Below are 23,554 nucleotides of genomic sequence, written 5' to 3'. Positions count from 1 at the left end.
GTAGCTCTTCGACCGAAAACGGTTACCCCTAGTTTGGGAAGACTTCATTCTTTCTCCATGCTCTGAGATTCTCCATGAGAACTTGATTCTGATGACGAAGACTCCAGGGATGGATAGTGGAGCGTTCGAGTAAAGACAGGAACGATGTGACTCAGGTATGGATGTAAAAGGCCCCTGAATGTTACCGGGCTTCTGAAATGGGCCTGAGACAGTATGTTCTAGGTCTATTTAGGCTAGATGTTGGTGGCTATTTTCTCATGAGTTCGGAAAATGGAATGGATAATCAATCGTAGCCTCATCCCGCGGAGAAACGAGGACTAGAGTGATAGTCCAGCGTTGTCTTGCATTCATTTCTGTTCTCAGTTGTGGAGAGACAAGACGAAAGTTAACGATAAAGGTAAGCATGCTACATTTCGTACGTGGTTTATTTCGTACGTGGTGCAGGAAACCAATGTGGAGTAGAATACTCCGATGGCAGGAGGAAGAATAGCTAAGATTCTGAGTTGATTCCAGTAACTTGCCAACCCTCCACTAACAAATTTCTTGTGCTGCACACTCACAAGAGCTAAATTTGAGCCACAGTGGCGATCTATTAGATTGGCCTTACTGAAGCGAAGGATCGCAGGGGGTGGTAGCTGCGGGCAGGCATGCAATGGGGCCAAGTATTTGGATTGGGATCTGGCGAGCCATGACAGCAAAGATATGAGCACAGGCAATCTTGACATCGAGACACTTGTGGGGCTGGGACTATGACCTCCTCTGGCACTCAAGGGGGAACGCAACCGTAAGCCCTAACTGGCAGGAGCCCGATAGACCTGGGGGTATTTTGGCAGTTGCCTATTACGGATGGAAGGAGGACCCGACCAATAAAAGCTGCCGTGGGCTTGGGGAATCTTTAGACGGACCGGTCCAGCCAATGAGAACTTTAGAGCTCCTGACATACCTAGTTTTACAACGTTTTGCCACAGTATTGTTCAAACCTCTTTTCAACGAAGTTCATGTTAAATGCTTTAGACTCAGAGACTTAAAAATGCTAGTAGTAAGTAATGTCTAACTAATCGCAACAGAGCCATTCAAATGACGTTTGAAAAAGGTTCGATTTCACTGCTGTCATTGTTGGGAGGGTCTATCCCTTCCCTCGATTTGAAACTGACACGTTCCGTATTCGGCCGGCGGAGAACGGGCGGCTTACGCCATACGGTAAGAACGGTAATTCGAAATTTACAGCATGGTAACATTACAGCAGAAATGCCACTCTATTGACCCTTACACTTGTTTACCAATCTCATACCTTCACTGCTCGAAAGGCCACTGCACAATTTTACGTGGCCCACGTGCTCAAATATAGAACATGGTATCCTTCACATTCTCATGCAAAGTTAGTTGCAGCTGATCCGGAGAAAACACGTACCCAGCGTCTCCGGAGGATCGACGAAGCAGCTCCTCCACATAGAAGCGCGCTCGGAAGCACGCAAGATCGGCATAAAACACAGGTGGACAGATGCTGGATGCCCTTGTTGCGCGACCAGAGACGTAGCATATATTGTGGGTCAAGGCTTGGATGGCATTAGCCGGATTAGGAGAGCCTCTAGCCTGCAGATCGTTGGGATAGGACTGAAAAATTTCATCGAGGAGCACCACGTAGTGTGCAGGGCGAGCGGTTCCTCGGCTGGCAGTATGAGATTGTAAATAAAAGTCCCAGACCCTACTGCTAATGGCTGGACCGTGATCAACGATGGTGCCGTTGGGGGGATTGGTGTCTTGAAATGACCGGCCATTGCGCTGACCTGTCCTCGTGGGCGTGAAAAATCGGGTGTGGTGTCGTTTCCCCACAATGACAATGGTGATTCGAGGCTCATTAAGACTCAAACTACCGTATAAGTCTCTGCATGCTTTGCGTAGCTGAGGGAGCTCCACGCTGAGGACACTCCCATATTGTGTATCTGAAACTCCATCGCGGTATAGCAGGATATTTTCAGGGAGCTTTCCATGGTTCCGCCTCTGCCATGCATTTAGTCTCGAGGTGAGAAGTACACCAAGCTGCGTGACCAGCTCTTGACGGGCGGGTTGAGTGCATATCTCTGCTGGCCATTGCGCCAAGTAACGATCCACAGAGGCTACCATGGCGGCCACGCTGGGAGCCCGTGCTGGAAGATTCCCTGAATTTGGATGCGTTACATCAACCCCAACTACCATAGTTTTACCGTCACTTATTATGTCAAGGCTCCGAGCAAACAACTTCTGGTTAATCCCTCCAAGCTTCAAGTTGAGCTTCAGAGCAACATTCGACAGGAATTGTTCATTGGATCGAAGGAACTTGTCCGCCACCACGCATACGTTCCGTATACCAAATTGAACATCGCAAAGAAACTTGATTCTGCTGTAAAGACCTTCTGCAGCTTGTGGAAGAATAATCAGTAGGAATGACATTGATGACTCGACTATGGCCGCGAGAGCATGGGCTAGCTTGTCGGCATCACTTTCGCGTCGTAAAGCACTATCAGTCACGCTAACATAGATACCCGGCCAACTAGGCTCAGGAATATTGAGGCCGAGTGACTTCAGATGTGTGCGGAACTTCCGTATAGCGACTTCCATGAGAGCTTTTTCTGGACCTATACCATGGGAGCGACCGGGCGTCGAAAGCCATAAATAGGTCCACTGGGAGACTGACGTGCTCCCGGCGAATTTCATTCCACGTAGATTCCAGCCTCCTGCGCGCACAGAGGCTCGCTGTCCCTGTCGATATTCTAAAGCAGGGGAGTCCAAAACGCGACCGGACACTCTCGCCATGCTCGGTGCAACAGTGATTCCGAATGAAGTCTGAGTATATACATAAGGGAAAGCTTGAGTTAGTGCTGGTCATTAAATTTGTCAGGTCATTTAAACTTCCACTTACCAAGTCCGCTCCTCTATCGGGGTGAGCCATGCCTAAGATATCTGAGAGCTCTGTCTCTATCGAGGTGATCTGAGAAACCGCAGTGCTTCTGGTCCCACGACGAGATGTATCGATACGGGCGCCTTGACGAGACTGAGAGGCGGCTATAAATGCAGCCACAGACTGACCAGGAAGTACCCGACAGACTTGAGCAGGCAAGTAGGAAGGATTCGAGGGGGTCCCAACGTTGACAACGGGAAGCCATGGATCGCTCACAGTAATATTATAGACTATGAAGTAATTCGGTCAGAACCCAGGCTAGTAGCGGCGCGAATAATTTTCGTACCTGACCGAAAGTACTCGAAAATAGTGATATACCCTTCAGGCGTAGGCCGCTTTCTTTTTCGACTTCCCAAAACCGCTACGTCCCCAAGCTCATGGCCTTGTGAGCGTGATTCACGGAAGAATTGGACTTCCTTAGCTCCTGCCCCGAGGCATGGCACCTTAGGGGGATATACCAGACTGTAACCATCTCCTGGTGCTGCCAAACCTATTACTGTCTTGAGCCGCGGCGCGAATTTTCCAGCACGTTTGCGCATACCCAGGTGCGTAAGCTGGACGCGGAGATTCCGAAGCAGTGCAACAACTTTATTCATGTCTGGTCCGTTTTGGCGCATGTGCATCAGGATAATCTTGTCGAGCGGGCAGTCATCATAGCAGATTGCAATTTTTGGTGCTGCATTGACAAACAGCCGGCCCTGCGCTTCACGAGCGACGATGAATAGTCCCCGGAGAATATGTAGCCCTGCACCCAGGCTCATCCGCGAGTCGAGGTTGAGATAAGTTCCCGTACCGGCAGATCTGATGTGTGGTGAGAATTTGGGTTGGTGTCCCAGAATGATATTCAACGCATGGATATGTGCTTCGGTCAGCGGCGGCCCTTGGTCCCTTATATCACCCTTGAGCCCTTGATAGATTTGGGGAAACTGAAGAATTCCAGCTGGTAGTAGAATGACTTGATAGCTATCATGCTGATATACCACATTATAGGGACCGTCACAGCAGGGTAAACTGCGACTTGAGATGAGGTTCTGGTAGCCATCGGAGGCGATGCTCTCCTGGAACTGCACAAGCTCCGTCTTGAGAAGCTGGAGGATCACCTGGGTCACTAATTGTCTGCTCAAAATCACGACCGCATCAGGATCTGATCGTGAAACGCGCACTTCATATCGGTGTAATTGGAGATTAGGCTGGAAGTTCAACTGAAAGTAATTTGCATAAAGGTTGATTGGACGACCCAGAGTGCCATAACCTGGCCTTTTGGATGGCCTGACGTAATTGTCAGTCATCTGGTCACAATGACTGCTACTATGAAAAGTGCAGCCAAACTTCGTCTTCTGCTACTATGGAGGTAAAAGACAGTGCCAAGTGTTAGTTGGTTAAGATCGTTCAAGACCCTAAAATGGCGACTTTCTCATATAACTGAAGAACACACCCAAGACACCAAGGGGCAACTACTCCTCCAGACATCAATGGGATCGCTTTTGGTATGCTACGCCAGAAGTTTTTACCGGTAAGTAAAGGAATCAAGAAGAAAAGGGTTCTATTAGCGACTGTAAACGAACCGTTACAGCAAGCAAAATCCCTACGTTCAAGATTACGTTGTATCAGAATTACAGATCGGTGTGGTAAGGTATGTAAGGTATGTAAGGCCGTATGATCAGTGGCGGCATTACATACGCCACCATCGATAGCCCTAATGCGGCTTGGCTCCCTAGCGATCTGTTTCCTGATCTGAACAGGGTGCGAGTCATTTGGGGACTGAGACATTGCTGCATGCAGCTAAGATCCATTCGGGGAATAAACACAAAAATTAGGGCTGGAAATATGGGCTAGAACGGTTTTGAACGTATTTACCCCCATACGCAGAGGTCAGTGCGCAGTAGTCTGGCAGTCTAACATGGTCAAAAATATCCCTTCAGTCTATGTTGTCATGCTTTCGAATCCCCCTGCAATGCAAGCCATTTCAACATGCCATTAGAGATTGATTTGCTTGCGTGGGAAAATGCGCCAATGTGCTGCCACGACCGAGATTTTGTCCCTTCGGACTTGTTAAAATACTCAATATGCATTGCCAGTAAATGTCTTGACCTATTTCGATATCGTAGGGATAATAGAAAGCACTGTACGGAGAGTATTATTGGGAGGACCCCGGGCTTGAGTGAGCGATCAAGGTTAGATATTCGTTCCTGCTAGACCAAAGGGCGCAGCAAGGTCGCGCAGATGTGGAGTGTTCTACACGAGAGTTTGGTAAGCAGTCTGTCTCTTGAACTATGGCTTGATGTACACGATATGGGTATAAGATTTCACTCGACCTATACAGAGGCGCTTTTTGTCTACACACTAGAAGGCGTACTAAATCTATCGGTACACCGGAAAAGCTAGAATTCTGTTAATTTATTGTGCGAAACGGACGAACCCCTTTCTTTTTTGTAAGCTAAACTAAACTCTAGTCTAAAAAGACACAAAAGCCAAAAGTACATCGGCCAATCAAGGTCTAGGACGCTTGGGCCATTAAAACGAAATCAATTAGCGGCTGGAGCTGATATGAAAGATCCACAAAGCTTGATCTTAAGCGGATTGTTGCCGTTGGGCCTGCGTTGTTTGCACGAGGCCAGCAAAGCTGATCATGAGACCACTTAGTATCCGTCAAGGGCCGCGCACTGTTGCATGCAAGAGTCCAAGTCAGCAAGCTTTACTTGTTCACATTAGCTGATGATAGACTTACGCTTCCATTGGGGCAGCACGCAATGGTATTCTTGCAGTAGGACTTGCCGCCATCCTGACCCTTTTCGAAAAAAGCTAAAGCTTGTTAGTCTGATTCTTGTTATCCCTCCTCGAAAATGAGGCATGCTTACCAAGCAGATTGAGATCCCCGATGAGCGAAGTGGGAGCACAGGCAGATCCCTTGCCATTGACGAGACTTCCAATGAGAAGTCCCTCCCTGAGTGCATTGGTCAGAACACCGTCGGACTCTTCAGTGTTGTCGGGATTGCAGCAGTAGATGTCTCCAATCGAGCATTGGCCGGAAGCATCGTCGATGGACAGCTTCTGCTGGCTTCCCTTAGCGGCCGGGATAGCAACGGCAGTCATGGCGAAGCCAAGGATAGCAGCGACAGCGAACTTCATTTTGAAAGATTGTTGGAAGATTGAACGAGTGTTCTTGTATAGAAACGAGTGTTTAGATAGAGAGAGACAGAGAAGGATTGCTTTGATGAGCGAGTGAATGGTTGATGATGAATGATACTTCTAGCAGGGGATTTCGACGAGATTTATAGCTCGAGGTGGAGACTCCCTTCTCTCATTCTCTTACTATGTTTAGTTCTTGGATTGCTGCGAGCCCCTACAAAATTCTCGTGTTATGGGTCACTGTGACTGAGACATCCAATTCTCGCTCTCCCATACCAGTTAACGACGATCATCTAAACCTCGATGTCTTTACAGAATTGTGCCTTGGGACTATGACCCTTCCAAGGATATGAAGATAGATCTGCCATGGTTAGAACGGGAATGTACGCGTGTGCCTAGACGCAAACAGCTGAGGTTTTGACTTGGCGCGTGGATGTACCAGAAGGAATTCTTGCTCAGTATGGACCGAGGAGTTTCAATGTAACAAGTTCATGACTCTGATAACATCCCTTGTATCGCACCAGTGTAGTATATGAGTCTGTTTAACGAGGGTTTAATAGCTTGGCGGAGTACCCTGTGTCAACGCTGCACCTGCTTTCGCTAGGGATACCCTTTTTCTTAGCCCGGCTGTGGGGAAGCGAAGGCCAGAATGGTACCTTGCAGTCCTCCCACCCGCAGTGCATTTATGTGCTTGGCACGTTTGCATGAGCTTCATACATGCTTTCAGTACGGAAGCTTGTTAGTGGCAAGGGAATCCACTTCAGCCTAAGGTAAAAATTCAAGCCGAGTCTGGAATATCAGGAAAACAGGTTTCATTGAGCCTAATTTCGTATGTTTCGGGGTTACTTCGCACTATCAGTCAATCTCCCTTCATTGTTGGGTCTCAGCCACCGTTCCGGTGATTTTCTGTAAACTATCCTCAAGGTTTGCCTCCCTAAGTCCTATACAGGGATTAGACAGTATCTAGATTCCCCCTTCGCCAAGACGCCAAGATTGAATGCTAAAAATGCTAGGCGATACTAAGATTTATTGGTGTCTGTAGACATGAGGTACTGTATCTCAGCCAATCCATCTCATATGACCCTGAGCAAGGCAACAATTTGCCTGCCCTGAAAATTGTCAGACACTCGATTAGCCTTTGAGAATTTGTCTAATAATGTCTCTCGAAATTCCAAATTGCCTTGGGTATTCACCGTGCACCCCTTGGAAGCAAGAGAGTCAGTTCGCATTCGCGTTAGTTTACTTCACGACCACGGACTACCGTCTGAAAGCGGGCAAGGAATGCGAAGTCTTGGAGCCTGCGAGGTACCAGGGGCGCAGTAGGGCAAGCGATTAAGCACTTCGAGAGATATATAAACCAAGCACCGTTGAGTTTCGATCTCTCTTTTCTTTTCTTCCCCAGAGCTTCGCTTGGCTGCGAGTTGTAGTTTGGTTTCCGGCTCCATCTACCACGTCTCTTCTCTTCGTCTCATCCACGAAGCCACGGCGAAGTATACATGTTTTGCGCTTAGCAAACGGGTATACTTCATTGTGACTTTGTGGCCGGGTTGTAGGGGAAGATGATTTTGGGGCTGGATAATACCTACGGTAACTGTAGCACAGGGAAGCTCATGATGCTGAGTTTTCTGTGTTATCAGGGACCTATAATTATGAGAAAAGCTAGACCTTGACGTTTATCGTGGGATCATTCATAGCTAGTTATGAAGGATAGTTATAGTAGATTACAATGACAACGAACAGATTGCTTTTTAACATCACCTCTTCACATAGAAAGCTCCATTGGAACTCTTGTACTCACTCACTCAATCTCAATCTGCTCATACAATCATCAAAGTATATGTGTGAGATTTCAACAGCATAAGCCCGCGAAAGTCTAGAGCATGCTACGTGCAGGTCGATATACCCGTAATATTAGGCAGTATATTGCATGTTATTATCTAGTGTAAGGCTATTACACACATTTGGTTGCGATATATACATTATATTCAGATCTCTAATCACCTATAGTAAATTTTGAGGAGCAATATATGATATATAGCTAGTCTGTGCCGAGATTGTAGTACTATGTGTGATGGAAATACATAGTACCAGGAAGGGGCCTATATATATATATATATATATATATATATGCACAGATAGTAGTTGTGTTCCGTCGTTACATTATGGTAATTTGGACTGAAGAAGCCAATAATGACAGAGGCTACTTGATATCAATAATATCCAGACAATAATCAAATATAAAGAGCATTTATGTTTCATTACTACTAGTTGGGTCGACTGTAAGACTATAGGGTAGAGTAGGAAGAACATGAAGGCCATAAGTTGATGACTATGATAATTAGTCACAAATGCTACGGCAATTGATAAGGCTTAATGGACGCAAGTGGTACAGTTTACGCTGCAGGTACTAACATAAGCTATCATTTATGTCTATAATAATGGGGTTCCAGCACAGTGATCTAGTAATCACAGGGCAGTAGTATATGCGATAACTGAGGTCATATTGGCCCTCCGAATCAGACTCAATCGTCAGAAATCTAACCCCAAGTAACGCAGGCACCCGCGAAAAAAAAAAAAAAAAAAAAAAAAAAAAAAAAAAAAAATTCAACAAAGGCTCACCCACAGGGGAATGAAACTGGAAAGCCTTGCTGTATCCATTGCACAGATAACAAAGCCCTCAAACCCTTCGAATCATGGCAGGTATTGCCACCAACCCCTCCAAGCCACCAAGAAAAAGAAGAAGCCAAGGGCGCCATCATGCCAGGCACGAGATTCGAAAAAGTTGGAATGAACCCTAAGTAAGCAGTGGTTAGTGCGAATTCTAATTGATATGACTTGTCTATCACTTACCTAGTCCGTAACTGGCAACGCAAGGGGGTTCTTGGGGGATTTGGGGCCCCGCCTGTCTCCTCGCCCGATAAGGTTTGATCATTTCTTAGCGCCAAATTCCGGTCGGTTACCGATCCGAATACCGTGGTAATCTTTCACGTTTGAAAATAACGAGACTTGTATTAAGGAACCGCCGTTTTATTACCTGTACATGGAATTCCTGCCCTCAAAGGCGAGTGTCTAGGCAAGGTAGAAGCCAGGTGGGTTCAACAGAAACAGGACCCCTATTAGCTGTAATCCAGAGGAGTGTAGGTTTGAAGGAGTTTTCCACTATTTCATCACCTAGACATCCCTTTCTTGAGAGACAGGGTTATCGGTGCTGGTAATGCCAGCAACATGAAGACGATGGATGCCTGATCGGTGGCAGCATGTCACTGAATATATGTTCTCCCTCATTCGGGCTTACTATATTCGGCTAGAGAGCTGCAGGCTACGATTCCGTCAGTGGCCAGGACATTGCCCAGCCTATCTCGCAAGAGGTTGACTGCACATTCCTATTCACATAGTGACCGAAAAGGGTATAGCAAACACTCAAGGTTTTTGCGAACATGAATACTACCGTCTAGCATTTGATATCATGACTCCAAGTATGTAGCATCAACTATGTCATAGCATTCGACTATCCTTCGGAAGAACATGGTCAGGAGATCTCGGAGAATGCCTGGTACTTGCGACGAATGTGCCGCTACAGTTTGCGATGGCCAAGGGCATTTGTGCGTTTGCCGAAAACAGAATCACATGTGAGGATAGCGTATAATAAACAGGAAAATGAGGGACTGATGATGCTATATGATTATATGCTATCATACATTGGGAAAGAGGGACATGCCTGCGCATTTTTTTCTCTATGAGTGAGAAACAGACTTTTTGACCACTAAATGCACTGAACTGGATATTCCGGACGTAATACTAACAATCAAACCATCGGCTCATCTATTGCCCACCCAGGACAGATGCTGCAGCAGTACAGTCTGCATTCGGTATAATAACAGTGTTTCCCAGAGTTCCTCCACTTGCGATCGTTACATACTCTCTAAAGCCAAAGAGAGGTCCACTTAGACACTCAGCCATTCCAAACAACATTAAGAATATCCCCAAACAGGAGAACTTTGCAAATTCTCTGCCTTTTACCGTCTTAGTAGCAATTACCGGTCACAGCACCCAGCCAATGACGAAGTTATAGCATTTCATATTACTGGGGAGTTAGTGCTAACTGCCTTCATCCCTATACCCCGATCATTACATCAAGATCATGACTCACATTGTTTCGTTGCGTTCACGGACATGCGCGTACTACGGTTGCCCCAAGGTGTGATGGATGTCTTCTTGGCGTGACACTGCCTTCCTGGATGTAATGCTAGATCAAAACTGAGTACTGCTCCAAGAGTTCCCTTAGAGGAAGGACTACTGAATTGCAAGAGACGGCAAATATTTATTCTCGCATTTAAAGAAACCGAAGTAGATTGTTCCCGATGCGGGCAAAGCCTGTTTATCTCATCGGGTAGGACGCATTGGTGAGCTAGTTCGCCCCACACCATACATAATGCAGACTCATAGATGTTCCGTACATCAAAAAGCCACCCGAGAGAAGCAAGCAATTCTAGACAAAGAAATAAAACACAAAAAGCGAAGTACATACAACAGAAGGGATTCGCTGGTGGTCACCCACCCAACTACTAACCTCCCGGCGTGTGGCTTAAGTACGGCTGAGCGGACGGGAAGCCCTGTTTTCCACACCCTATGGTCGTATGTGCTCGTTTATATTATGCAACAGTATTTATCTAATGCATCCGAGGGGCTGCTTTGAAAGTATAGTGTTGTGTTATGTCGTATAAGAAGGCTTCTGGTACACCGGCGCGGGCTAAGGGCTGTTCTGTAACATATCTTCCCCAAAGCTGATCAAAGCTTCGCAGATATGCTCTTATCGAGAGTAGAACGAGTCAAAGTCCCCTTTATCAACCCATTAGGTGCCGATTGCGGCAAATACACCTCTGCATCTTTGTCTGTGTTCCGAATGCCCTTGTGCCAGCTCAGGTCTATTCAGATTCAATGTTAGTATGTCAGAAAGAAGCAGTATGCGGTCAAGACGCCGGAACGTTGCGGAAGCTTACCTATCTCCACATAGTGTTTATTAGGCCATGAATACTCCACAGCATCAGCCAAAGGAACACAGTCCAAGAACCTCTCAGCCATCTTGTACAGTGTCGCCTGCGCGCTCATGCTATTATCTTCCGCGAACGCCTTGAAGGATGCGTCTCTCGCCTTTACAAACGCCTCAACGAAATGCGAGACATTCGCTTTAACGCCCGCAACGTCTTCGAAGTGCTTCCATCTCCACTTGATATCCACGTCACTGCTCAGAATGCGGTCCCACGTCTCAGGCAATGTCGTGTATTCATCTTTGATGTATCCCCAGAACTCAGACCTGGTGCTCTTCAATACACTGAGGCCAAAAATAGCCGACGTGATATCGATGCCTGAAGCTTTGGAAACATCCACGCGGATCGGTCGTTTGACGCTCCCATCCTGGAAGAATGAATGCGGGTGTGGCTCGTTCTCGATGGTCATTCGTTCCCAGGTATGGCAGATAATGTCGATGTGGGCTGTGTGGATGTGGTTGTATTGGGTGATAAAGTGTTTTCCGAGGATCGAGCCGTATAGTTCCGGAGGGTGGACGGGGTTATGTTTGGCAACGATGTAACATGTGTTTTTAATTGCGTCTGTAGTTACAAGGACGCTGTTATCTTCCTTGGTGTAACTTATTGCCTGATTGTTAGTTGGGATTTGATATATAGCGAAATGTCGTGACGAGTGTCTCACGAAGATTCAATGTCTCCCTCCAGCAAGACGCAGACTGTCAATTCGTATACAGTTTGCACACCCGTTCCTGCATCACGGTGGACCTTGTATAGCCGAACGTTGTCTTTGCCATATTGTGCATCGGATAGGCCGTACATGCTGAAGGTTTAGTTATTAACAAAGGTACTTGTTCCAAGTCGAGATGGTACGGTTCGAGAAACGCGGTCTCAGTTGTTGATATATCACTCAGGCACCTCCATGCTGTCTGTGCTGCAGTCGGGCACCTCCGACGTCCGGAGAGGCCTGAACTCACGGGTGGTGCCGCTATCTCTTCAATGGATAAGCTTCAGACTGTCGGATAAGGCAATATACAGGGGTACTGATAGCGATGTAACGTGATGCGCCATTTTGAAGATGTATGATAGATGTCATTCTCTTAATGACTATAGTACGTCTTCTCTCGAGACAGGTGGTCTTATATTCATAAATATCGAGCAAGTGCAGACAACCTTTTCTACATTTGTCAGAGATCGGATAAACGCCCGGGCTTTGTGAGTTACGCCATGAGAACACAATCATTTACAGTGAATTTCAATGCTGAGCAACAATCAATCCATAGAAGGCTATGATATTGAACCTGTGTTGTAGGATATTTAGCTGGCCTTTGCTGGCATCTTACAGAGACTCGTTTTGCCCTTTCAGCGGTTTCTTGTCATCACTAAATGCGCCGGTGCAAGAAGCCATCGAAATAAGATGTCACATCTTCAACATTGTCCAAGCCAGTGACAAGTCCAATATAGCCATCTGGTCTCACCACCACCAAAGCACCGGAGTCGTCAGAGACACCGAGCTGGCTTTTTGCAGCTCCAGAAAAATCAGAATATACGTTCATGGGCCATTTTGAGGAGAATGGAGCAGGGATATCTCCCAGTTGAATATCCAGGTGATTCTGTGAATGAATCAGGAAAAGATCAAGAACATATGCCTTGTTGGTGAATGGAACTGAGTCCGTTGTGATGTCCTCATGACGGAAACGTTGCATAAGTTCCAGTGGCAGAAGATTGAAGAGACTCATTGGCGAATGAGGTGAGTCCAAAGCATTTCCGAGATTCTGTAGGGTAGGCGAAGCTAGGTCATTGCCGGCAAAAATGAAGAGATGGAATCTGCCGTTGGATGGCATGATGTCGAGCATGCGAACATGATTGCCGTCGATGTGTCGGATCAGATCGATAGGTAAGAGACGCTTGCCCGGCGTGAGCGGCTCCACTGCTTGGTTGTTGATGGAAATCCGGACATCGCGGTTAACAAGTAAGTTTGGAGGGTACTCATACCCACACCCGCTTGTGAAGCCATGTCCCATTTCCCATGTCTCGCGGAGGTTCTGACTGTCAAGTTTATCCTTTTGTCCAAATTGACGGGCAAACAAGGCGTCGAATTCAATAAGCTGTTGGGCAACCCAAAGTCTTTCTTGTTCATACGTTTCAAGCAAAGATGCCTTTGCAACACCTTTCATGACCAGTGCCAGCTTCCATGTGAGGTTGTATGCGTCTGAAATGCTGACGTTCATTCCTTGTCCTGCCTTAGGGCTATGTGTGTGACATGCATCTCCAAGGAGGAAAACTCGCTTGGTCGGATCACTGAAATTATGGACAACTCGCTGCGCAACACGGTACTGGCTAATCCAAACAATGTCGGTGATATTCATCTTGTAAGGATGAATGACCTTGCTGATGTGGGACTGGACGGTCTGGGTGAGCTTGAAAGCACTGCTTCCAGTAAGGGCATCTTGTGCCGAATCTCCGTTTGCATTGAGGTGCTCCTGACTTCTCTCATCCACCTGCAGGAAAATCCGGAGTCCCTCATCCTTGCGGGGTATCAACATGCAACCACCATCTGGAGTTCGGATGGCACAACGTCTTCTGTAATCGGGAAAGTTCGTATCAACATAAACGTCCGCGACAGCCCAAACGTCCTCGCCGCCCTGCGAGGATGATTGCACACCGGTAGCTCGGCGTGTAGCGCTTCGCGCCCCATCGGTACCTAAGATGTACTTCGTCTGCCATGCTTCGATGGCCCCGCTAGCATTATTTTTGATATACGCTGTGAGTGGCCATTCGGGCTCTGGGCTGTGTTCATAATGAATAAGTTCCATGAATCGCTGGACCTTGTGCCCCTTGGTGTTCAAGTACTGTTCAAATACATCTTCCGTCATGCCTTGGTCGGTATTGAAAAGGTACTGGTACGGCGTGGCTTTTGAAAAGTCAGCTATGTCGGATTTCACATAACCGCCTCATCGTCTGCGGAAGAACTTACCATGGACCACCTCAGCGCCGGTGAAGTTACTGACTAGGGCGCCCGTGCTATCACGCATCCAAAAAGAAGTTTCGGTAAGACGATGCCCTCTCTTGTCAAGGTCATGAAGTACATTCATCGTCTGCAGGATCTCTTGGGTTCGAGGTTGGAATGCTTGGTAGTATGATCAGCTTTCTCGTCAAGTCAACAAGAGGGAAATTTATCGGCGTACCACTTGCATGCCCAGTTTGTGTTCTCGTGGCCCTTTTGTCAATTAGGCAAAAATCGATGCCGTATCTTTGCAACGTTGCCGCGGCCATGCATCCAGCGGGACCAGCGCCAACAATAAGAACATCCGTCCTCTGCGACTTGAAGCCGCCAAATTGATACGTTTCAATAGTCATGGTGAAATAATGATGATGAACGATACTTTTTGGGTTTCTAAGTGAGAATGTCAAAGTGACTTAACGGCCTGGCATGAGGGGCTGTATGCCGTGGATTTCCCATCCCCTTTATACCTCCACCGATGTGATATTTGGCCCCAGGTGAAGCCTCATGATGCACCTCAAGTGCACTTACAAAAGTACATCAGCAGCACCGTCACCATACGAGAGGTCTGGTCTCTTCAAAGTCATCCTTTGCAAATGCCGAATTATCTGACGATACGCAGGCGCTAATGCGCATTGCCACTGATATTCAACGAATCCAGAATCAGGTTCCGGTCTGGAAATCGAGCTGAACGGGCCACTGTTTCGAATACGACCGTGCGAATAATCCTTTGGCATCATTGTTGAGCCGCTCAGCTGTGAGGAAGGATGCTCATTCGTATCCTACTATGATGACAGACGCGGAGACCAACGTCCTAGGAATAGCGTGAACTTGCAAACAGGAATTGGGTTTCGCACACGAATTTGGCTCGCCACTTGTTGTTCAATGCATTTAGTTGAGAGTCGGAGATGACTTGAATGGCCTGGGTGAGAGCCATCAGCGGAAAGACTGAAGGATGCGAAGGAATGAATGGGGGCCGCTTTGTTAGTCTTCATGCTGTCCGCCAGTTTATATGAGGCTAGACACACAATGTAACCCTGCTAGGCCGTTCTCGGGGTCAGGCCCGACGATCGAATCCTTCAACTCGGCATGGATGCAAAATCAACAAAAACGTGAAAGGTGTGTGTTGGTGTCTTTCAAAACAAGTCAAAAGTGCTGGTATGAAGTGTCTGCGGCCTGCACGCGAAGTGTATCCCCAAAAAACATTTTAACATTGGTCCAGAAGAGCCCTGAAGTCTGTTCATGAGGGCACTCGGTGCAGCTCTCCACCGACCCATGTCTAGTGGACGCCCTGGCTGTTTCGGCATGATCCACAGCGGAAGCAGTGGGCCAGGATCTGACATCTGACTGTGCCCTCTGGTCCACCCCGCACGCCTTCCGTGAAGAATCGAGTAATCAAGCATAATCAAGCACTTAACTGTTAGATCTGAGGCTGTCGGCGGTCGCCGCTCCCCGTGTGCCTGGAGGAGACGACTTTATTTTTGTTAACTAATTCTCACGGGGAGGAAGGATCTACATGGCGGAAAACGGGAGACGGGAAGTGAGAGCCCCATCCGCAGGACCGTTCAGGGTCTCGATGGTCTTCCCCACAAGATCCATTGCAAAGGCCAGTGGTTGATCAAGGGTCTGAGCTCCTACTTGCATCGGTAGTAGTCACCAGCTATCGGTCAACTCCGTCAAATCAAGGAATCTTAGGGACGGTGGCTGCCGAAGTATCACATATCCGCGGAAAACATGGATTAAAGTGGAAGAATGAGAACCGTATGAGTCAGTCACTCTATACCCCGAGCAAGTCAGCTTGATTGCATATACTGGTGATTAATGATAGGAGTTATCTACTGGGGAAGAGATAACATTGGTAATGGTTCATGTTCTGGTTACCAAATCCACTTTTAGTAGTGGGGGCTGAAATGGATGGTATTGCAACAGCTGGAAGAAAGTTAAGACCCACTTCGATTCCAAGGAAATACCTTCATTGTATCTCCCATTCTCCGCATTGTTCAGAAGCATGTCCTAAAAGGAATGTTAAATTATCAGCCAGTATCTTAACTATACTCTAAAGACACACCTCGAGCTCTACTATTGATATCTTGCTCTAATTCAACGTGAGCCTGACGGATATCCACTTCTGAATCGGTTGCAGATATTGTTCTTGGCATGCAGGCACATCATTGCGAGATCCATGGTTTTCTCTACGAGAAAGCGGCTCTCTTTGAGTTAGTGATCTGTTCTACTGCCAGATTAGATTTCACTATGCTGCACTAAATGAAAGACTCCGTGGCGGGCCAACTACGGTAGCAAGTCTGTGCTTTTAACGCATTCGGGACATACAACTCCAATTCATTCATACTTACTCTTAATCTCAACCTGGAAGTGTGCTCGATAGAATTATGATGCGGCATGCAGAGGTACTCAATTGAAGAATTGTATTCGGTCGGTAGTAGAATCTATACCAAGAACGCTATCTATTGAACCTTCCCTCTAGCATCCACGGACCAGATCTCCTCAATGACTCCACCCCGATGAGCATAATAGAAGTCATGCAAATTGATCGTCGGATCAATGTGACTCGGGATCATCTCCACCCTATCCCCAACTCTCAGATCCGGAGTCCCCTCGTCCCAACTCAGCGCACCATGCTCATCACCCAAATTCTGATGAGTATATCTGGAATCCTTGCACTCTGCCAACCCACTATCCGTAGTCAACGACTTCAATCCAGCATCAATCGTAACCTGTCTTTCCCCTTGCCGACTGACAACCGTCGACAGTATCGTCAAACTGTTCGAATACCCCCTTCCAATCGCATTCCGGTAATCTGTGTCCATAAATATGAACGACCCCGGCTGCAACTCCGTCACTCCGGGCACAGAGGCACAGAACTCCACCGTTCCCGTCCCACCTCCAGTAACCACATCGATCTGGAAGCCTTCCTTGCGCAGCGCCTCCGCCGTTTCCGTCAATATCTTCATTGATGCCAAACATTCCTGTCGTCTTTCCTCATAACTATGCATATGCTGCACATGTCCCTCATACCCCTGCACTCCGATCAACCTCAAATGCTTCAGCCCAGCCAGATGTCTCGCCAGCGCCAATGCCGCCTTCGCATCAGCCACGCCCGTACGGTGCAGCCCCACGTCCAAATCAATCAACACCGCCAAGGGCGTCGTTATTCCTTCCCGCTCCAATGCCTCATTAATGGCCGTAGCCCCGACTTCACTATCGACCACGGTACGCAGTCGCCCCGGGTGTTTCTTCACCAATTCAACGAGTCGCTGGACTTTCGGTGCGCCGATAATCTCGCATGTAATCAGAATGTCATCGAACCCGGCGGCTGTGATGGCCTCGGCTTCTGAGACCTTAGCAACGCAGCAGCCTTTGGCACCCGCGGCGACGAGCCTCTTTGCTAGGGCAGCGCACTTGGTGGTTTTGAGGTGCGGACGAATGTTCAGTCCTGTGGGGAGGAGGGCGGAGAAGAGTTTCTGGATGTTGGATTCCATCAAGTCGAGATCGACGATCATTGAGGGGGTATCCAGGCTCGAGAGCCGGTCGCCGATTCGGGGAGTATACATGATTTTCGTTTCAGAGGGGAGGTGAGTAGCGGGAGGGTGAGTGATAAGAGTGTATATTGGTGAAGAAAGAGCGTGGGAATGGGGTTTTAAAAGAGGGGATGGCGCCCCTCCTTGGCGATGAATGTTCAGGCCGTGCGCCCTTGCAGATGGAGATAGGCCGAGATCCGAGAGCGATAAGCAGGACCGTCCCAACTTATCTTCAACCCTCACCACCTTCGAACATATTAAGTAATGATATGCCCCTTGTTATGTCACAATATCAGTTGATGTTCTTCCTGAATCCCGGAAAATTGACTACCAACGAAGACTTTGTGGTAGGAAGAAGGAAAGAACAAACAAACATGCGGAGGGATGTGTTCCCCGCACGCAGGCGATCATTGCTATTTCGGGACCAGCGCAACACCCCTCACATCTCTACTGAAACATACCCCCCTGACCGACTTCTCCAGATCCCACTTACGCCTGTCAAAGCTGTCACAGAAAAGAAACAGCCTTAATTGTGTAGATTTATGGTACTTGCCTGAGAAACACTCAATCTCCACCATCAGTCGCACTATCCACCACCACCACTAACAATGACCAGAAGAAATAACGGTTTGGAAGGTGTCTGGAAAGCGATCTCGCCCTATGATCCATCATGTTTGTGTGTTGCAGTTCGAATTCATTCATGTTCATGTTTTCTAGCCGCTCTCGGTCCCGATATAAGATACTAGCTGTTCCATCCACTATCTTGATGCTACAGACAATTACTGCTCCCTACCTGCCCGTGGCGTCCGCCTCAGGAAGAGAATCAGATATGACCGGAATTAACTACTGCACAGTCCTGTTTATAGGTCGAATCTAGCAATGTGGTAGATTGTCTGCGAATTCTTATGCTCTCGTCTGGTCACTTTGACGCTCTCCCATTATCGTTCATTCCCAGACGACTTCGATAACGGACCTTGCTTATTTTTCTTTAAATTCTCCTCTTTTTGTCGTTAAGTCGTGTCCTGGAAATTGCGGCCCTTGTATGTGGAGGAGTGCTCTAAGTATAGATTCCGAAATGGGACCATTGAGAAGAGGTGATATGTTATCCGTACGCACATGTCATCTTTGATAGGTATACAATAGCACTATGGCCGTTGCATCGAGTACACATATCCCTGGATGTCCTTTTCTACTGTCCTTTCTGTTCCTGCTGCTGTTCCTGCTGTTCTTGCAGTTCCGAATGCTCCTGCGCTTGCTGTTGGGCTCGCTGCTGTTGGACCTGCTGCTGCTGGTATTGGTGCTGCTGGTGTTGGTGCTGCTGGTGTTGATACTGCTGGTGTTGATGCTGCTGGTGTTGATGCTGCTGGTCTTGACGACGGTGGTCTTGGTAATGCTGACCCTGGCCCTGATACTGCTGGCGGTGCTGCCGTAACAATAATCAGTCTAATGCCATTCAATGTATCGGAATGCCGAGTACTAACACGGTAGTGGCGGCGCTGAAGTCTCTGTCGCCATTCGATCTAATCGTACAAGTTAGTTTCTTGCATTATATGCTTTCCTTTCCTATTTAGCTAACCGCAACGCGTCTGGCTCCCTGTAAGAAGTGAGCTTGGTAAACTCCACAGAATTATAGTAAAAGGTAATGTGGATGAAACATACCAGTAATTCTATGCCGCGGTATAAGTAGCAGTTCGCGATCAAATGGCCCCTGCGGCCACAGAACCGGCACTGCATTCAAGCCTTGTTAGCATAATGATATAAGACTGGAATGTATGATTCTCATTATTGATAAGATATAACACATACTCTTCTTGGCCTCCAGCCACCGCGTCCGCCACGGTCACGGTCACTACTGCGACCGCTTCGACGGCCATTTTCATCATGTTCGTGAGAGGTAGAAGCTCCAGTGTTGCTATCCGATGGCATGATGTTTACCGGAACTTCTATGTATCAAATTAGAGGAGAACTAATCTCCGGAAGAAATGCGAGTTTTTGAAGGGAAGATGAGATTGTGCATCGGGAAACTTTGATTGAGTCAGGACAACAACCTTCACTGAGCAAAACTATCAAACAGGGACTACTCGTAAGAATCGTTGCAGTCACATTGTAAGGACGGTCTTCCCATATGTGGTGCTGAGGTAGCTATCGGTTTTCGTTTTTGATTTAGATTTCGATTTCTTTTCCTTTTTCTTTTTTTCTTTCTTTCTTTCTTTCTTTTTTTCTTTTTCTTTTTTCCTTAGGTCTTAATATGCCCTCAGTCTCTAACATCAGTGTATCTGAGCTGCTATAGAAACTCATATATACGACACTTCACCTCCAGTAGTATTCAAGTACCATTGCATCTGGATAGAAGCCTTAATATCCTCTGGCTTCCGATCGATGATGTATGCTTCATACCCGGTGCAGCTGAGCTATTCATACGGCCATGACCTCGAACAGATATGATCCACAAGCGTAAATCCCGGTAAGGGCCGTAGATAGTCACCTCGAGTAAACAAAGATGTATACTCTTTCCCTATGATGATTGCGTGATTGGCCACTATCCTGCACAGCCTGCTGATGGTGGGAATTGTAAGCAATACTCACGCATCAAAATCGAGGGTTTATTTATAATCAAAAAAAAAAAAAAAAAAAAAAAAAAAACAGCGTCCGGTATCTCCGAAATCAGATAGAACCAGCCAATAACGCTTAGTGGTGTGGCTTAATAAACATTTGATTGTCGAGCTTAGACTTTCGATAGGGGATGTATGTGCGCGCCGATGGCCCGATCCCTCACAGCACGTCCAGTCAGAAGAGCCTGCCAAATGGTGTCAATCATCTATCCTGGGTTGCATAATGGCATCCCCGAATGACGACTTCTACAACCTCATCTGTCCACTCGGATGTGTGAAACTGCCGACCGTTATCGGCCATGTAAGGCGTGATCGCCTAGTGTCTCGCGTCATCTCAGTGCACCGCAGCGCATCCCATGCGGGGTCCAGGGCAAGAAGTACAGCCCCTCCGAAGATTATAAATGCTATGCTCATCCTGATCAGTGCCGCTGTGTCAATGCATAGACTATAAACCATCTTTCACCATGCCTACTGAATTCATCAGCCTTACCTTCCCCAACGCCTCGACTGAGGTCGCGCCTATCCCCAACGCCTCTATTGACCCCGACTACCTCGTCCGATATGCGCGATCCCTAGACGATTATGGCTTCAACTATACCCTCGTGCCATACGATTCGTCTTATTTCGACCCCTTTACCGTCGGAGCCACCATTGCGTCGGTGACCAAGAACCTCAAGATCATCATCGCCCTCCGCCCCAACACCCTCTACCCGACCGTCGCCGCCAAAGCCCTCGCTACCCTAGACCAGCTCAGTCGAGGACGCGCCGTAGTCCACCTTATCGCCGGCGGCAGCGATGCCGAGCAAGCTAAAGAAGGTGACTTCCTCACCAAGTCCCAACGCTACGCCCGACTAGAAGAATACATCCGCATTCTCCGCCGAGCCTGGGAATCCGATGAGCCGTTTGACTGGGAGAGCGAATACTACACCTTCAAGCAATTCAGCAACCGTGTCCGCCCTGCCAACCCCAACGGGACCATCCCCGTCTCGGTGGGTGGCTCCTCCGATGAAGCCTATCGCGTAGGCGGCTCACTAGCCGACATCTTCGGTCTCTGGGGCGAACCGCTCAAGGAAACCAAGGAACAGATCGATCGGATCTATGCCGAAGCCGAACGCGCCGGTCGTGCGCCAAACGATCGACCCCGTATCTGGGTGACTTTCCGTCCTATTATTGCCGAGACGGATGAGCTGGCCTGGGCCAAGGCGTATCAGACGCTCGATAAGTTGAAGGAGCATCGCGCGAATGGACAGGGCAAGGCGCCACCCAATGCTCCGCCGCCGCAGAATGTTGGGTCCCAGCGACTGTTGGATATCGCGGCGCGTGGGGAGGTCCAGGACCGCGCGCTCTGGTATCCCACTGTCACGGCGACGAATGCGCGCGGAGCGTCCACAGCTTTGGTCGGATCGCCGCAGACTATCTCAGATTCGATTTTGGATTATGTAGATTTGGGTGCGGAATTGATCTCGATTCGTGGGTATGATAATCTCAACGATGCGATTGATTATGGGCGGTATGTGCTGCCTAAGGTGCGTGGGGAGTTGAAGGCGAGGGAGAATGGGAATTGAGGATAACGCATGATGTACTCAATCTTCACTTTTCAGGTAGGCTGAAGGGTATGGATAGTAACTGTCAAACAAGCTTGATAGAAATTGATTGAAAGGGTTCGTTTTTCCCCACCTGAATGAAGCTTTTTGCTTTAGGAGATAAGGCATACAAGGCATCAAACTGGTAGATGGCTACGACGAGAAAACCCCGTAAGGAAAAAGAAAAGTAGGAAAAGTAAAGATTTCAGCAGAAGCAAGCATGTCACTCTACATTCACAGAAGAAAATATGGGTCTGATCGAGTCGATTGACCACAAGTTCTCGAGCATTTTGACAAACAGAAAGGGGAAGGAGAATTTTAAAAATGTAAGTCTCAAATCAAATCAAAGGACTCTACTACATGTCCAGGCATCCAAACTCACCACCTGAAAAGTAACGCCAAGAACTGCACCACGCTGCATCTTGAACACGATAAGCTTTCCTCCAGCCAACCGAGCAGCAAATAACATCTCACCACGCGACCATCTGGATAGTTCATCTACCCGGCCCACCCGATCGCTCCACCCGTTCAAGCTACCTCTCTCCCCATCAAAACAATCTCATCTTCTCTCTGTCCTCCCAACCTCATCCATCTTCACCAAAGAAAATCCCCCCACAAAACAAAGACCATGCGATCCCAAAGCGACCCTCTCCTCGCCTCCGAAGCCCAACCACTTCCCCCAGGGCAAATCTATCTCCCCGACGACGATGAAAACACCCAGTCCACCGAGCCCCTCATTGCACGCTGCCGCCGGTCGGCCCGCAACTACCTCTCCTCCCGATTCGGTCACTATCTCGTCCTATTCCTTGTGTCTGTAGATGTTGCCTGTGTTTTTGCTGATTTCTTGATTGAAATCCACGTCTGCGAACTAGAGAAGAAGTACAAGCATGTGCCTTCTGGGTGGGAAGATGCTCAGGAGGCGCTGAGTATTACGGGATTGGTGTTTTCGTGTCTGTTTATGCTTGAATTGGTGGTTGCCGTGGGGAGTTTTGGGATGAGGTAGGTCTTTTGTCATACTTTTCCAGAGGCAGAGTAGTTGGGTTGCTCGGGGTATGAGGCATTGCAGCTAGCTAACGGTATCATCCCAGTTACTTCTCATCTAAGTTCCATATCTTCGATTCAGCGGTGATTATTGTTGCTTTCGCCATTGATGTGGCCATGAGAGGGTTGGTTGAGGAACTGGGTTCCTTGGTCGTGGTTCTGCGGTTGTGGCGCGTGTTTAAGATTATTGAGGAGTTGGAATCCGCTAGTGCGGATTCTTTGGAGGAGTATGAGCGCGAGATTGATCGGTTGAAGGAGGAGAACTACCTGCTTCGTCGGAGGGTAGAGTATGGGGGTGATGTGTGAATTGAGCTTGGCATGGTGTTAAACTACCTAGGTATGTATATGTGTGTAGGGTGTGGGGTAGGCTGGCTGGTGGGCTGAGTGGATGATCTGAAGAGTTCTATGTAGATGGTGGGTGGTGTGCAGCAGGGGGTGATATGCATGGGAGATTTCGGGTATATAGTCCTTGTTTATTGTTTGGAGATCTTCTGGTAGCGGTTCAAATATAGGCGGTGGTTTGATGGCGATTCGAGCGTCCAACTTCTTATATTTATATCAATTTCTTGGAGACTGCACGAGGGCGCAATATCCCTAGTAAGGCTGAGATGCTGCAGGAAGCTTACCACTTCTCCACCTCAGCCTGCACAGTTCTCCACCTGCACCCCGCACTGAATGCGACAC

General features: G+C 47.9%; 8 protein-coding genes across 8 annotated transcripts; 3 read left to right on the top strand and 5 right to left on the bottom strand.

The window, feature by feature from the left end:
• Positions 1 to 1,338: 1,338 nt before the first annotated feature.
• AKAW2_40208S (argonaute/piwi family protein) lies at positions 1,339 to 4,227 on the bottom strand (the record flags this gene model as incomplete). Its single annotated transcript, XM_041688514.1, has 3 exons — positions 1,339 to 2,823; positions 2,900 to 3,168; positions 3,225 to 4,227. The coding sequence occupies 3 exons, from the start codon at positions 4,225 to 4,227 to the stop codon at positions 1,339 to 1,341; spliced, it is 2,757 nt and encodes a 918-aa protein (XP_041542291.1).
• A 1,350-nt stretch (positions 4,228 to 5,577) lies between these two features.
• Positions 5,578 to 6,067, bottom strand: AKAW2_40207S (hydrophobin family protein; the record flags this gene model as incomplete). The annotated part of the gene is made up of 3 exons (XM_041688513.1): positions 5,578 to 5,601; positions 5,667 to 5,740; positions 5,797 to 6,067. The coding sequence occupies 3 exons, from the start codon at positions 6,065 to 6,067 to the stop codon at positions 5,578 to 5,580; spliced, it is 369 nt and encodes a 122-aa protein (XP_041542290.1).
• Positions 6,068 to 10,855: 4,788 nt separating this feature from the next.
• AKAW2_40206S (urate oxidase) lies at positions 10,856 to 11,913 on the bottom strand (the record flags this gene model as incomplete). Its single annotated transcript, XM_041688511.1, has 3 exons — positions 10,856 to 10,992; positions 11,068 to 11,714; positions 11,777 to 11,913. The coding sequence occupies 3 exons, from the start codon at positions 11,911 to 11,913 to the stop codon at positions 10,856 to 10,858; spliced, it is 921 nt and encodes a 306-aa protein (XP_041542289.1).
• A 560-nt stretch (positions 11,914 to 12,473) lies between these two features.
• Positions 12,474 to 14,451, bottom strand: AKAW2_40205S (uncharacterized protein; the record flags this gene model as incomplete). The annotated part of the gene is made up of 3 exons (XM_041688510.1): positions 12,474 to 14,005; positions 14,069 to 14,221; positions 14,280 to 14,451. 3 exons carry the CDS (start codon positions 14,449 to 14,451, stop codon positions 12,474 to 12,476), a joined length of 1,857 nt encoding a protein of 618 aa, XP_041542288.1.
• A 2,109-nt stretch (positions 14,452 to 16,560) lies between these two features.
• AKAW2_40204S (DSD1 family PLP-dependent enzyme) lies at positions 16,561 to 17,667 on the bottom strand (the record flags this gene model as incomplete). The annotated part of the gene is made up of 1 exon (XM_041688509.1): positions 16,561 to 17,667. One exon carries the CDS (start codon positions 17,665 to 17,667, stop codon positions 16,561 to 16,563), a length of 1,107 nt encoding a protein of 368 aa, XP_041542287.1.
• Positions 17,668 to 18,813: 1,146 nt separating this feature from the next.
• AKAW2_40203A (uncharacterized protein) lies at positions 18,814 to 19,134 on the top strand (the record flags this gene model as incomplete). The annotated part of the gene is made up of 2 exons (XM_041688508.1): positions 18,814 to 19,062; positions 19,123 to 19,134. 2 exons carry the CDS (start codon positions 18,814 to 18,816, stop codon positions 19,132 to 19,134), a joined length of 261 nt encoding a protein of 86 aa, XP_041542286.1.
• Positions 19,135 to 20,469: 1,335 nt separating this feature from the next.
• AKAW2_40202A (LLM class flavin-dependent oxidoreductase) lies at positions 20,470 to 21,811 on the top strand (the record flags this gene model as incomplete). Its single annotated transcript, XM_041688507.1, has 2 exons — positions 20,470 to 20,623; positions 20,670 to 21,811. The coding sequence occupies 2 exons, from the start codon at positions 20,470 to 20,472 to the stop codon at positions 21,809 to 21,811; spliced, it is 1,296 nt and encodes a 431-aa protein (XP_041542285.1).
• Positions 21,812 to 22,457: 646 nt separating this feature from the next.
• AKAW2_40201A (uncharacterized protein) lies at positions 22,458 to 23,176 on the top strand (the record flags this gene model as incomplete). The annotated part of the gene is made up of 2 exons (XM_041688506.1): positions 22,458 to 22,828; positions 22,918 to 23,176. 2 exons carry the CDS (start codon positions 22,458 to 22,460, stop codon positions 23,174 to 23,176), a joined length of 630 nt encoding a protein of 209 aa, XP_041542284.1.
• Between the last annotated feature and the right edge of the window lie 378 nt (positions 23,177 to 23,554).

This window comes from Aspergillus luchuensis, chromosome 4, assembly GCF_016861625.1.
Source record: "Aspergillus luchuensis IFO 4308 DNA, chromosome 4, nearly complete sequence".
Lineage (NCBI taxonomy): Eukaryota > Fungi > Ascomycota > Eurotiomycetes > Eurotiales > Aspergillaceae > Aspergillus > Aspergillus luchuensis.
The sequence above is the reverse complement of the archived record's forward strand: the minus strand, read 5'-3'. Positions and strand labels throughout refer to the sequence as shown.